The sequence below is a fragment of the Panthera leo genome, chromosome D4 (genome assembly GCF_018350215.1).
Source record: "Panthera leo isolate Ple1 chromosome D4, P.leo_Ple1_pat1.1, whole genome shotgun sequence".
NCBI classification, from domain to species: Eukaryota; Metazoa; Chordata; class Mammalia; order Carnivora; family Felidae; genus Panthera; species Panthera leo.
In genome coordinates, this window is record NC_056691.1 from 20,049,296 (window position 1) to 20,062,183 (window position 12,888).

A 12,888-nucleotide genomic window follows, 5' to 3' on the forward strand; every position below is an offset into this window, starting at 1 on the left:
TTAGTGATGCTGGGCATGCAGGAGCCAGACAAGCATCATGGTAACTGGTGAAGCCTGAATCCTTCTGTGGTTTCAGATGGATAATCACAAGATGCCAAGGGCACACAATGAGAAGAAGCGATGTAACCTCAGGCCCGAGGATGAGGTTGGCGTCCGCTAGCTGATGTATTCCCCCAATCCTGGCGGTGTTCCTCTGCACTCTTGTGCCTGTGATGTGGTGCTGGCTGGAGGAGGAGATAAGAAGACTGGTAAGCTGTCCTGAGGGCTGCCTGTGGTGTCTCTTAATTTCTGGTAAAAAAAACGTTGCTGTTGGTGGAGGGTGTGTGGCGTTGTAATGCTCACAACTAGGCTAGGATAATAGCAGAGATGCTGTTAGTTGTGACAGCAGGCACAAACTGGGATATACCAGGAAAACTGAAGCATACAGCGGATCCATCTGCAACCCATGTGGCTTTTTGGTTGCGTTCGGACAACATCTTCCAGTGCGGTTTCTGTCCTCCTGTGACGTAAGGTCACAGGCCATCCCCCAAACCACCAATGTAAGGAATCTTTCCACAGGAAGAACAAATGGCACTTCCTTGCTCTGGCTTTCCTCTGAATCACTGAGGCTTTTGAGCTGGGACTGGAATGATATACCTCTTTTGTGCAGAAATGTCTGGCAAAAGAATGTAGCATGGATTTAGAAGGGCAAGAGTTGTGAGTGGGGATGGTCAACAAAAAGGTTGTTATACTGACTCGGCTATTTTGTGTAGGAGATAAAAAGCACAGTTACCACCAGATCTTCTGGAAGCAAGGCAATATATTGATGATAGTTCCCTTGCTCTTCCATTGCCCCACACCCACTAATTTATAAACCTGTGTGCTTCTCAAACAACACTTTTATTTAATAGCAGAGATTCATGGAGGACAAATCATTGTTTGCTTTCTTAACCATTTAGAACCACTGTTTTTCCAATGTGATGTGCTCGCCTCTGACAGCTTGAGTAAGTTTTCTGAGTGACCAGAGAGCTGGAATTGTGTAGGTTTATTGCTAAGAGCCTGACCATGTCACTGCTTTCACTTCTGGTGTGAAGTGATAATTGACTTTTAAGTGCTAATAAAATGCAGACTAGGCATTTGTGTTTTATTTAAGGTGTTCTTTTTATTATATAAATCCTGGTAAATGTTTTCATGGTTGTTTTTGTAGGTAGGTGTTCAGGGCAATCATTTTTCATGATGATATAGGTCAATAAATATTGTTCTAGTAAGGAAACCAGAGCCTACAGCCTCTCAAATGGGAGACACCCAAAGGTCTTAATCATTACCATTGTTTTGTGTGAATCTATTTGTAGTGCATCTACCGAGGTTCATGGAATATTTATGTCCACCGTGTTATTGAACTAGCAAATATGTTAACGAACCTTTTGTACTTTTGTAGCATTTGTTGGAGGCCTATGTTGTATTCTGACTTTATCTCTTGTTAGCTGTGTGATTTTGGTCATAACTTGGCCTCTTGGAGACTTAATTTTACCATTACCAGTAAAAGGAAGGAATTGACTATAAATGACCCATCAGGCTACTTTATGTTCTAAAAGTCTGTCACCTTCTTACTTGATTTGGGGATCATCCAAACAGATGTGACAATAGAAGCCACCGGCCTTGATGAGCAGCTACAGGAGAATGAGAAGGAGCTATCAGAGGAATCATGGTACGTCTATTGTGACCATATCGTTTGACCCCAAATTCAGGGTCCAGAAACTAACAGGTACTAGTACTCTTAAGCAATGATGGGAGCAAGCATTTTCAGAAATCCTAGTTCTCCTGGAAAATCTGGACATAGGATTACTAAAGACAAGGACAGGCCACTCAGCTGGGCATTGGAAAAAATAGGCTGTGGTCCCCGATCTGTCACATTAACCCCCAGAGCTTCAGAGTTCTCATTTGAAATAGAAGGAAATGAAACAGATGGCTATCAGTCTCCTTTCCTTTCCCCAAAACACTGATTCTAAACTTTTCTGGAATAATAGAGTTTTATTTAGTTGTTTAAATCCCTATGCTGTCCAAGAGAGGTTGTGGTCAGGGTCAGAAATGGCAGTGAGGAAGAGATCATGTCCAGATAGAAACACACTGACTTTTTTTCCCCTCTTCTTGCCTGAGTTAGCTGAGAGGTTGACTAAATGAGGAAAAACATGCTATTATTGATGCGTTGTTAGATCATTGATGCGTTGATGGTTTTGGAAATGCATCCGAGATTTAGGGTATCATCTGCTGTCTTGCTAATAACAGACAAGTGCCATACAAGTACTAGGTTCACTAGAGGAAATGTGAAAGAAGCATGGGTAGAACCCTTACAGTCATCTCAAATGATCTGAGAATAATATAGAGCGACCCCAGGGAAGTATTAATGTCAGTACTCACCTTGTGCTTTGGTCAAGTTAAGCCCCTCACTTTCCACTGCACAGATCATGTCTCTTCCCACCACCCGTCCACCTCTATCCTCTGTCAAGCCCTTATTTGCTCTAAGATCCTTCACTATTTGTATCAAGTTTGTGCCTTTGTCCTAATGCAGTGAATGACCTGTCTGATTGCCCCCTTGCCTCCAAGGATGGGAACAGAAATTAGAAAAGGACAGATGTCGATTCTCTTTGTTCTTTCTAGTTATGGTCTAGAAAGTTACTTTGAATGTTAAATTAGCAAATGCTGAACTTGCTTCTAAGGGAAATACAGAATTGGGTTCTTGTGAGCCTCTGTTTCACTTTTTTTTTTGTGAACTGATCAATTCATTTGTTTGGGTTTCTGTTAATTTGTTAACATTGAAACTCATGACTAACAGCACCCATAACTCATGCCTGAACAAAGCCTATCTTATATATGTGTCTTCTCTGCAAGGCACATCACTGCCTTCTTGCACTTAGGAACACTAGAAAGCGCTCCAGCACTCTCCTTGGGGCCATTTTATTTACTTATTTTTTTTAATTGAAGTGTAGTTACTATACAAATATTATATTTCAGGTGTACAACATAGTGACTGGACACTTATGTATATTACAAAGTGTCACCATGATAAATCTAACCACCATCTCTCACCATACGAAGTTTTTACGTATTACATTATTACATATTGTGTCCGTGTGTCTTATATATTTTATAACTGCAAGTTTGTGGCTATTGATCCCCTTCCTTTATTTTGCCCATCTCCTGCCCGCTCTGGCAACCACCAGATCGTCTGTATCTGAGTTTGTTTTGTTTTGTTTTGTTTTTTTTTGTTTTTAGATTCCATACAGAAGTGAAATCATACTGTATTTGCTTTCCTCTCACTTATTTCGCTCAGCACAATCCCCCCTAGATCCCTAGATATTGTTGCAGATAGCAAGATTTTCTTCTTTTTTAATGACTGAGTAATATTCCATTGTATATACAATATCTGTAGAACATATATTCCACACGTTCATTATTCATTCATCTGTGGATGGACAGATTGCTTTCTTACCTTGGTTATTGTTTTTTTTAAATTTTTTTTTTTCAACATTTTTTTATTTATTTTTGGGACAGAGAGAGACAGAGCATGAACGGGGGAGGGGCAGAGAGAGAGGGAGACACAGAATCGGAAACAGGCTCCAGGCTCCGAGCCATCAGCCCAGAGCCTGACGCGGGGCTCGAACTCACGGACCGCGAGATCGTGACCTGGCTGAAGTCGGACGCTTAACCGACTGCGCCACCCAGGCGCCCCTCTTACCTTGGTTATTGTAAATGCTGCAGTGAACATAGGGGCATGTATATCTTTTTGAATTAGTATTTTCCTTTTCCTTGGATAAATATCCAGACACGGAATTGCTGGGTAGTATGATAGTTGAATTTTTAATTTGCTGAGGACTTTCCACATGGGTTTCCATAGTGGCTGCATCATTTTGCATTTTCACCCACATTGCATAAGCACGGTTCCCTTCTCTCTACATCCTTGCCAACTTTTTATTATCTTTTTGATAATAGCCTTTCTGACAAGAAAGGTGATACCTCATTGTGATTTCAGCATATTTCCCTCATGATTAGTAATTCTGAGTATTTTTTCATGTGTCCACCAGCTGTATGTCTTCTTTGGAGAATTGTTGATTCAGGTCCTCTGCTTCTCTTCTTTCTCTTCTTCTTTTATTTTCTCTTCTCTTCTCTTCTCTAGAGAGTGTGCATGCACAGGGGAGGGGCAGAGAGAGGGTGAGAGAATCTTAAATGGGCTCTACACCCAGTGTGGAGCCTGATGTGGGGTTCCATCTAACGACCATGAGATCATGACCTGAGAGGAAATCAAGAGTTGGATGCTCAAATGACTGAGCTACCCAGGCACACTCCTCTGCTCATTTTTTAATTGCTTTGCCTGTTTGCTATTGAGTTGTGTGAGCTCTTTATGTATTTTGGATATTAACTCCTTATCAGTTATATCATCTGCAAATATCTTCTCCCATTTAGAAGGTTGCCTTTTCGTTTTGTTGATGGTTTCCTTTGCTATGCAAAAGCTTTTTAGTTTTAGTCTCATTTGTTTATTTTTGCTTTTGCTGCCCTTGCCTCAGAAGACAGATCGAAAAAATTACTACTCACATCAGCGTCCGGTAACTTATGTTTCCTTCTAGGAATTTTATGGTTTCTGGTCTTATATTTAAGTCCTTTATTCATTGGGAGTTAATTCTTGTGAGGTAATTCTTGTGTAAGAACGTGGTCCAGTTTTATTCTTTGGCGTGTTGCTGTCCAGTTTTCCCAGAACCATTTGTGGAAAAGACTGTCTTTTACCTGGGGACCATTTTAAGCAATGAAATTATAAAAAAAAGAACAAAAAACCCCACAAAAATGTGAAAGAGATTACACCAAATAGACAGTGAAAAGAACACTTGTTTATAGTCTTAGAGCTGAAACAAGAAGGTAGGGTGTCACCTTGTTCAGCTCAGCTGGGAATGTGTGCACTGGGTGACTCCAATTTTTCTCCACTCTGCGTACATCTGTGGATAACCACAGAAGTGCCACAAGCCTTGATTTGTTGATGACAAATTTGAGTGAGTAGGTGAATTTGTAAATATGGAATCCACAAATAAAAAGAACTACAGTACTGACTAAGGATTTTAGAGACATTACACTGAAATTTACCCTTAATTAGGTATTCAATGTTGCTTCCGGAGGATTAAAACAAACCAACATTCATATCTACCAAATACCAGACACCATGCTGGACACTTCCATGTCATAATGGCTTTTCCTTTTATATGTCAGTCCTTGCAATGAAGGAAATGGAAAGTCCAATGAAACAGGCTGAATTCGCACAACAAATACATGTCCTAGGTCTAAGTAAGTATTTACGGCTCCAAAGCCCATTCCTCGCGGGATGGCTGTTCTGGTTGTTACTGTCACTTACTTGGGTTTGTTGGGGTTGGGTAGGGGATGGAGGAGATGGTAGAATAAGCCACATTGTCAAGGTCCTCAGTCTGCAGACTGCTAGCAGCAAGCGAGTTAAGGAGCACACCGCTGTGATAAAATGACAAGCAGGGTGGCTGATGCCTAGCTGGCAACCAGGAGGACCTTGCCTCGGGCACCGCTGAGAAGACAGGGAAGAATAGCTGGAATCCTGACCTTCGGCAGCCCAAGGAGGGCATCACGATGGAGTACCTTCTCTGTGCTTTCTCCCTGCTGTATTTCTTTTCTCTCTCTTAGGGGTAGATTCTGGGTCCTCAGATTCCCACTGGGCATGGAGACCTGGGGCAAGAGCTGTGGTTGTGTGTACCACATTCTGTGTCTCTATGACGGTGGGTCTTATCCAACAGCTAAAGTTTAGGAGTCGCCTGTCAGGTTTTCGCAGCCTTTGTGATCCCTTGGGCGGTGGGTGTCACGCACGCAGTGGAGACTGTACTTAGTGAAACCAAGGTTGATTGCTTTAGTTTCCTGCTGGAGGTTTCGTGACTGCGAAACAGGCGTGATTTGATTAGACCATTGATTTTCCGTAGTGGGGATGTGTCGTCTTTTGCCACCTCCTGGCAGCCTGCCTCCTTCGGCCTCCTTGCGTTTGTCTGCGTGTGTTTTTCTCTTTCTGCCTCTCCGCCTCCTTCCTCTTGCCAGTGTTGATTGTGTCTCCCTGAAACATCAAGTCCTTCTGTCAGCTGATACTGTCCTTGAACTGAACAAAACCCTCACAAGCAGGCCAGCAGTTGAGTCACTTACCTCTGTCTCCAGAGGAGTTTATCTCCCTTGACAAGGGTTTGTCTGGTTTTAGTGGCACAGTTAGTGACAGCCCATGCATGTAGCAGCATGTGACCCGGCTCCTTGCCTCAAACTGTGTAGTCGTCAGAACTGTCACACAGTCAGAACAAGTTAATTCCGCGCCGGCAGAAGGGCAGGCTGTAATAATCCCGGGCCTCTGGAGAGGGTGCTGTCAGGCGGTGTGTGAGCTGCAGCCACCCGGAGGCTCTCCTCTGTGGGCAAGGATGCCTGCTGACAGGCGGCGTGTTATGCCCAGGGATCCGGATGGGTGCAAGCTTACTGATTTTCTGTCGGTTCCGTGGTGCTCCCGGTCCTGCCAGCTGTAATCTGGGAATGACAGTTTCAACAGGCATCATTTGAAGCTTTGGAAAACCTGTCTTTTTTCTGGCAGAGGCAGAAAACTGCTGTTGACCCTTTCCCTATTTTAGTTCTTTGTATTTTTTTTTTTTTCTATCACGGCAAATAAGACTTATGATTGGGTAGGAGTGTATTTGTGGGTTTCCCAGGAGACGGTTGCTGATGAGCTGCTGGTCTCATTAAGGTGCATTTTTTCTCCCTATGTTCTTTAAGACATCTTTGGTTTCTGATCCTGGGGGTCAGGTATGTGTTTCTTGGAGATGAGAGAACTGAGAGTTCACCCGGTGTTTGAAGACAGAACAATGTAGCTATGTGTGGGGTATTTCTCTGCGGCAGAAGTTTGGGGATATATAGGGGAAATGCCGACAAATATCCAGAGATCCACAGTGGGGACTCTAGAAGTCCATGGTCACGCAAGAATGAAACACAGACATTCAATTAGCCAGAGTGGAGAGGTCCAGATTCCCACTGAAGGCAGAAGTCATGGTTACCTCTCACAGGGCCTTTTTTTTTTTTTTTTTTTGTTCTTCTAGACAGACAAGAAGATTGAGGAGAAACACAGGATTTTGCTTGTAATTAAATAGTTACGAAAATAAAAGATCATTTTCGCCTAATGGTGTATATGATACCTGTGGATGTGTTCTTTACGTTAGTATATTTGAGTCTTTTGAATGGCTATAATGTTTCCTGAAGTAATTTTAGGAATTGATAAGCAAAGAGCAGTCTTTTTCAGAAATGAAGACGTGTTGCTGGATTTACAGGCTCAACCCAGTGCCTAAGTCGATTAGCTCAGGACATATCTGTGAAAGGCCACAGAAGTCTCTCTGGTTGGTGTAGTGAAACTGGTGTGAGATATGCTATTATCTTGTGTTTCTCTAGTTCTTTTCTAAAAGGGAAGACACCACAGAGAGATATGCTAAAAGAAATTCACAGCGTAATCCTTACCGATAACCAAAGAGGATGCAAAGTGAAAGGTAGCTAAGGAAGCCGATGTGGCTGATGGAGCTGTTTTCCTAAAAAAGCAAATCTAATCATGTCACTTTATTGTAATATCCCATGAATTTGCATGTGCTGTTCTCACTTCTATGTCTTTCACACATTCTTTGTGTGTCAAACTTTACTCATCTTAAAACAATTGTCTTTAAATGTTTGTTTATTTTTAAGAGAGAATGCGAGCCATAGAGAGAAGGGGAGACAGAATGTGAAGCAGGCTTCAGGCTCTGAGCTTTCAGCACGGAGCCTGATGTGGGGCTCAAAGCCACCAATAGAGAGATCATGACCCAAGCCGACATTGGACCCTCAACCAACTGAGCCTCCCAGGTGCCCCAAACTTTACTCATCTTTTAAGATTCAGATCACAAGTCTTAAATGAGTCCTTCTTATATGCAACATTCCCCATGTCCCTAAGAGTGTTCATAGGACTTCTGAAATGTGTGTTTATAGAAAATGAGTGTATGTATTAGGCAACACTTAAATGTGTCTCCTTATATATCTACCGTTTCTACTAGTCTATGACTCACTGAGGTTAGAAGCCATCTATTATTTGCCACCTTATCTGCAGTGACTAGAAAATGTCTAGGGACACCTGGGTGGTTCAGCTGCTTAGGCTTCCAACTCTTGATTTTGGCTTATGTCATGATCTCACCGTTCTTGAGATCGAGCTCCGTATCGGGGCTGTCTGTGGAGAGCCTGCTAGGGATTCTCTCTCTTCCTCTCCCTCTGCCCTCCTCCTCTCACACACACTCTGTCTCAAAATAAATAAATAAAGTTGAAAAAACCCCAAAACGTCTAGCACAAAACAGATGCTAACTCAGTGGTTAAAGACTGAATGAAGGGTACTCTGTTGGGCTCTGGTGTGAGAAAAAAAAAGTTAGATGAAAGGTGAAATTTTAATCAGATGGATTTAAAAGAGTTGATATTTGTAATAAACTGTCTATTTGTAATAACACATACCCTTAAGAACGCCATGAACAATGAGTTCAGACATTTGAAGAATGCAATAGACAATTAAAAAATTAAAAGGACTTGAAACAGCTATGATTAAAATAATGATTTGTGCAGGTGGCAAAATGTTGACACATGGTGGGGAGCTAGCGGAATTACCAGAACCTTGCTTCTGTGATCTCTGTCAGGGATCATGATCTACAAAGACCCACATGGTCAAAGGGAAGTATGAGATGACAAAGCTGGCTGCTTTCAGTGAATTCAAATTTCCGGGGACAGAAGAGACAGTCCAGCATGTTGAAAATTGTAGGTGATGGTGGGATCATTTAGAAGAGAAGGGGCATCCTGGTCTTGTTGAGTCCTCCTCATTTTCTGTTTTTCAAATTAATCCAGGTGTCTCCACTCTTCCTCCACTCTTAGTCTTTATTTTCCAGTTAGTTATCACCACCCAGAAGACAGAAGAGCTGAATTCCTCTCTGTCCCTAGAGTTGCTTTTTCCAGTGCAGTCCTGTGTAGGAACCAAAGTGATGTAGATTTGATCATGTCACTGTCTCATCAAGACTGCTGTAGGGACTTTGCATTTTGCATTTATTACGGCTGTCTGCCCTGCCCCTCTGCAGCCTCTCCAGGCTCGACTCTACCCATCCTCTTCCTCTGCAATCCCCTTCCTTCCCCGGAAGGTCCTGCCTTACTGAAATCTTTCCAGCCTCAGGCATGCGCTGTTCCTTCTGAGCCTTGGCACATGCTACATTAACTTACTCAAAAAATGTCTTCATTAAACCTGGCTCTGGTTAGGCACTGGAAGAGATAAAGGAGGATAGAAACAGGAAGTCATGGTCTTTGTAAGGAGAGATGGTGATTAATCAAATAATTATCAAATAATCAAATACACTATAACATTGTAACAGGGATAAGGAGAAGAATGGTGCAATGAGCACTTGTGACCTTGTCTACCAGATCGAAATCTTCCCTGGTAAAGGGATGACGATGATGAAGAGGCATTAACTAGGGGAAGAAGGGGAAGGAAGGGTATTCCCAACATGCGGAACAAGATTTGCAAAGCTCCATTCAGCAAGGAATCCCCATAGTGGTGATGAATTGGAAGGAAGTCTGTGTGGCTGGAGTGGGCAGGGGTGAGGCTGAGAGCCAGGGGTGACTCTGATCATGTTTGTCTTAGTACAAGGAATGTTTGTCTTAGTACAATAAATGGTTGAGAGTCACTATACCATTTTCAGTAGGGTCAGCAGGGCCAACTCTCTTATGGATCATTGTGTCTATAGAGTGAATTGGGAGAGGGAGGCTGAAAGAATGAGAATCAGGCATTTGTGGGTAGTTAGAGTTAACCAGGCAACTGATGCCCTTGTTGGGATTAGGGTGGTTGTGGAAGATATCAGACTAGTCAGTTGTTTTGAGAGAGATTTGGGGGTGCAGTCAACAGGACTTGGTGGTGGATTAGACAGGAGGCATGAGAAAGAAGGGCATGTGGAAGGAAACTCCCAGGTGTTGGGCTGGGTGGAGTGGCGGTGGAGACAGTCTCTGGAGAGGAGATCCTGGAAGAAGATCAGAGAGCATTCATGACTTTGGTGTTGGACAGGGTCTGAGGAGTCGTGCAGGTAGAGAGGTAATGTGGGCAGGAAGGGGCACTGTTCTACCACACAGAGGAGAGGTCGAGGCTGGAGACCTACACTGGTAAGACCCTTGCATAAGTCGTAACTGAAACTGTAGACACTGATGCAATTAATTTTGAAGAGAACACAGGGTATGAGGGCTCAGGATCAAGCCTTCGGGAAAGTCAAGATTTGATGGAGGAGGAGAGGATGAGATTATAAACCATGGAAAGTCAGTTTCAGAAGACTAGTAGTGTGTTGTGATGTTACAGAAGCTAACAAGTCAGGGTTTCAAGAAAGAGGGCCAGGGGACATGATGATGAAAAATATCTCTTGGATTTTTGCTATGAATTGGGGGAGAACTTTAGGTCATGGTTGGAGGGAGAGGAGACATTAACAGCAGTGCCTTCTGCCTCAAATACTGTTTCCTTCTCTTTTTGCTTGGTTGATTTCTCATTCAATCCTTGGGGTCTTGACTAAAAGTCTTCTTCTTCTAGGAAGCCCTCCATGATGACTCTTTCCATTTTATCTTTCTACAAGACCAGCTGGGGCTTTTAAAATGTGCTTCCAGAACATTAAACTTGTACCTATTAGCTTGTGTGTTTATATGCCATATCATTTCCATGCTTATTGCCTATTTTTTCCTCTCTCAGGTCCAGTCTGAGAGAGCACCATAATCAAGTAAACTCTAACACTGTAGTTATAACCATGTGCATTAAAAATTTTTCTTAATGTTTATTTATTTGAGAGAGAACGCGTGCCAGTGAGCGCAAGCAGGGGAGGGGCAGAGAGAGAGGGAGACACAGAATCGGAAGCAGGGTCCAGACTCTGAGCTGTCAGCACAGAGCCGGCTCTGCATTCATGAACCCCGAGATCATGACCTGAGCCGAAGTTGGACGCTTAACTGACTGAGCCCCCCAGGTGCCCTAACCATGTTGTTGAACAAGTCCGTTGCTAAGCACGGTGCCGCACTCTGAGTGGATGCTTAAGAAATCGGACTGATTAACTGAATACAGTAAATGCTGTTAATTTTTCAGATTAGTTAAAAAGCCTGGGCTGATGAGTTTTACGGAGTTATTTCTCCCATTATAAGAACAAAGTATAAGCAGATGATTTGTGATTATTTAGAGGAGAAACTTACTACTTCACTGAGCCAGTTTGGGTCCTCGAGAGCTGGTCATTTCAGGCTAATTGAAGAGAGCCTCTTAATAGAGGATAGGAAGCTTCTAGATCATGGGAATATCATGGGCATAACACATCTGAAGTTTAGCAGTCACTCATGACATCCCCGTAGACCAAATAGTCAGGTAGATGGCAAGCTGGCCCACACCAATTGGTTCAGTGCTATGGTTTGGGAAAAACTGTTGTGTGTGCTCTTGGCCCTGAGATGTGAACTAAGATAGATAGTCCATAGCTTCTGATGTAAAAGCCTTGGAGTGTGTTTTCTTTTCATTTTTTTCTTTTTTAAGTTTATTTATTTTGAAAGATTTATTTTGGAAGTGTGTGTGAGTGAATGTGGGGGAGGGGCAGAGAGAGAGAGAGAGAGAGAGAGGGAGAGACTCCCAAGCAGGCTCTGTACTGTCAGCATGGAGCCCACTGTGGGGTTTGGTCTCATGAACAGTGAGATCATGACCTGAGCCAAAACCAAGAGTTGGAATCTTAACCGATTGAGCCATCCAGGCGCCCCTGGAGTCAGGTTTGTCTTAGAATTTGCAGTTCTTGAATCTTCTAATAGTAACTGAAAACACTGTAATAGATGAGAAGGGTGGCATCATTTTACCTCTTTGCACATCTCTTTCCTATCTGCTTCTGCATTCAATCTGTTGCAATATGTTATTCTTGTTGAAATAGATGAAGAGAAGTAGGCCTCACACAGATATGTAGTTGGAAAGGAAGGAGAAACATTTTAATGGCATTTCAGGTAATTATGGATATGATTTTTGGATTCGATACCAAAACTTGAAAAATGGTTAAAGTCTTTAAAGTTATGTGGAATCTGAGATATTAATGAACTTTTCTTATTCAGTTACATTAAAATTGATTAGTCTGACTTCTGCTTTTAGGAAATCTTTTTTTTTTTTTTTTTTGTTAATTAAAAATCTTTTTTTCATTTTATTGTAGAGAGCATGTGGGTGGGAGGGAGTGGCCAAGGAAGAGGGAGGGAAGGAGGGGGAGAGAGAGAGAGAGAGAGAGAGAGAGAATATGAATCTTAAACAGGCTCCACACTCAGCACAGAGCTCATCTTGGGGCTCAGTCCCACGACCCTGGGATCATGACCTGAGGTGAAATCAAGAGTCTGACACTCAACAGAATGAGCCATGCAGATGCCCCAAGAAATCTTTCTCCCATGCTTGATTTTGAAATATTTGTTCATTTGGTTTACTGAGTTAAGAGATCTTCCAGATATTGGCACAGTGTATCATATAAAAAGAATCACCTTTATTTATATCCTCCCTGATATCAGAAATATCTAAGAGTTGGAAGCTGTTAAGCTCATAGTGGTGCATACAAGTTTTTCCAAATTCTAATTTTCACTTGAAAGCTCAAATTTTTCATTGGCAATAAATACTGTCATTTGTTTTTACCTGAAGTGACAGGCCTCCTTCATTCATTTTCAAAAAAAATTTTTTTAAATGTTTATTTACTTTTTGGAGAGAGAAAGAGAGTGTGGGGGAAGGGGCAGAGAGAGAGGGAGACACAGAATCCGAAGCAGGCTCCAGGCTCTGAGCTGTCAGCACAGAGCCCGACCCGGGGCTTGAACTCACAG

At 42.5% G+C, this 12,888-nt stretch overlaps 1 protein-coding gene across 1 annotated transcript in view; it reads right to left on the bottom strand.

The window, feature by feature from the left end:
* Positions 1-6,314: 6,314 nt before the first annotated feature.
* Positions 6,315-12,888, bottom strand: part of LOC122204529 (60S ribosomal protein L36a-like) — a 161,365-nt gene continuing 154,791 nt past the window's right edge. The window contains exon 2 of the mRNA XM_042912076.1: positions 6,315-6,540. Within this exon, the coding sequence (XP_042768010.1) occupies positions 6,315-6,540 (226 nt within the window). The remainder of the gene's footprint in view (positions 6,541-12,888) is intronic.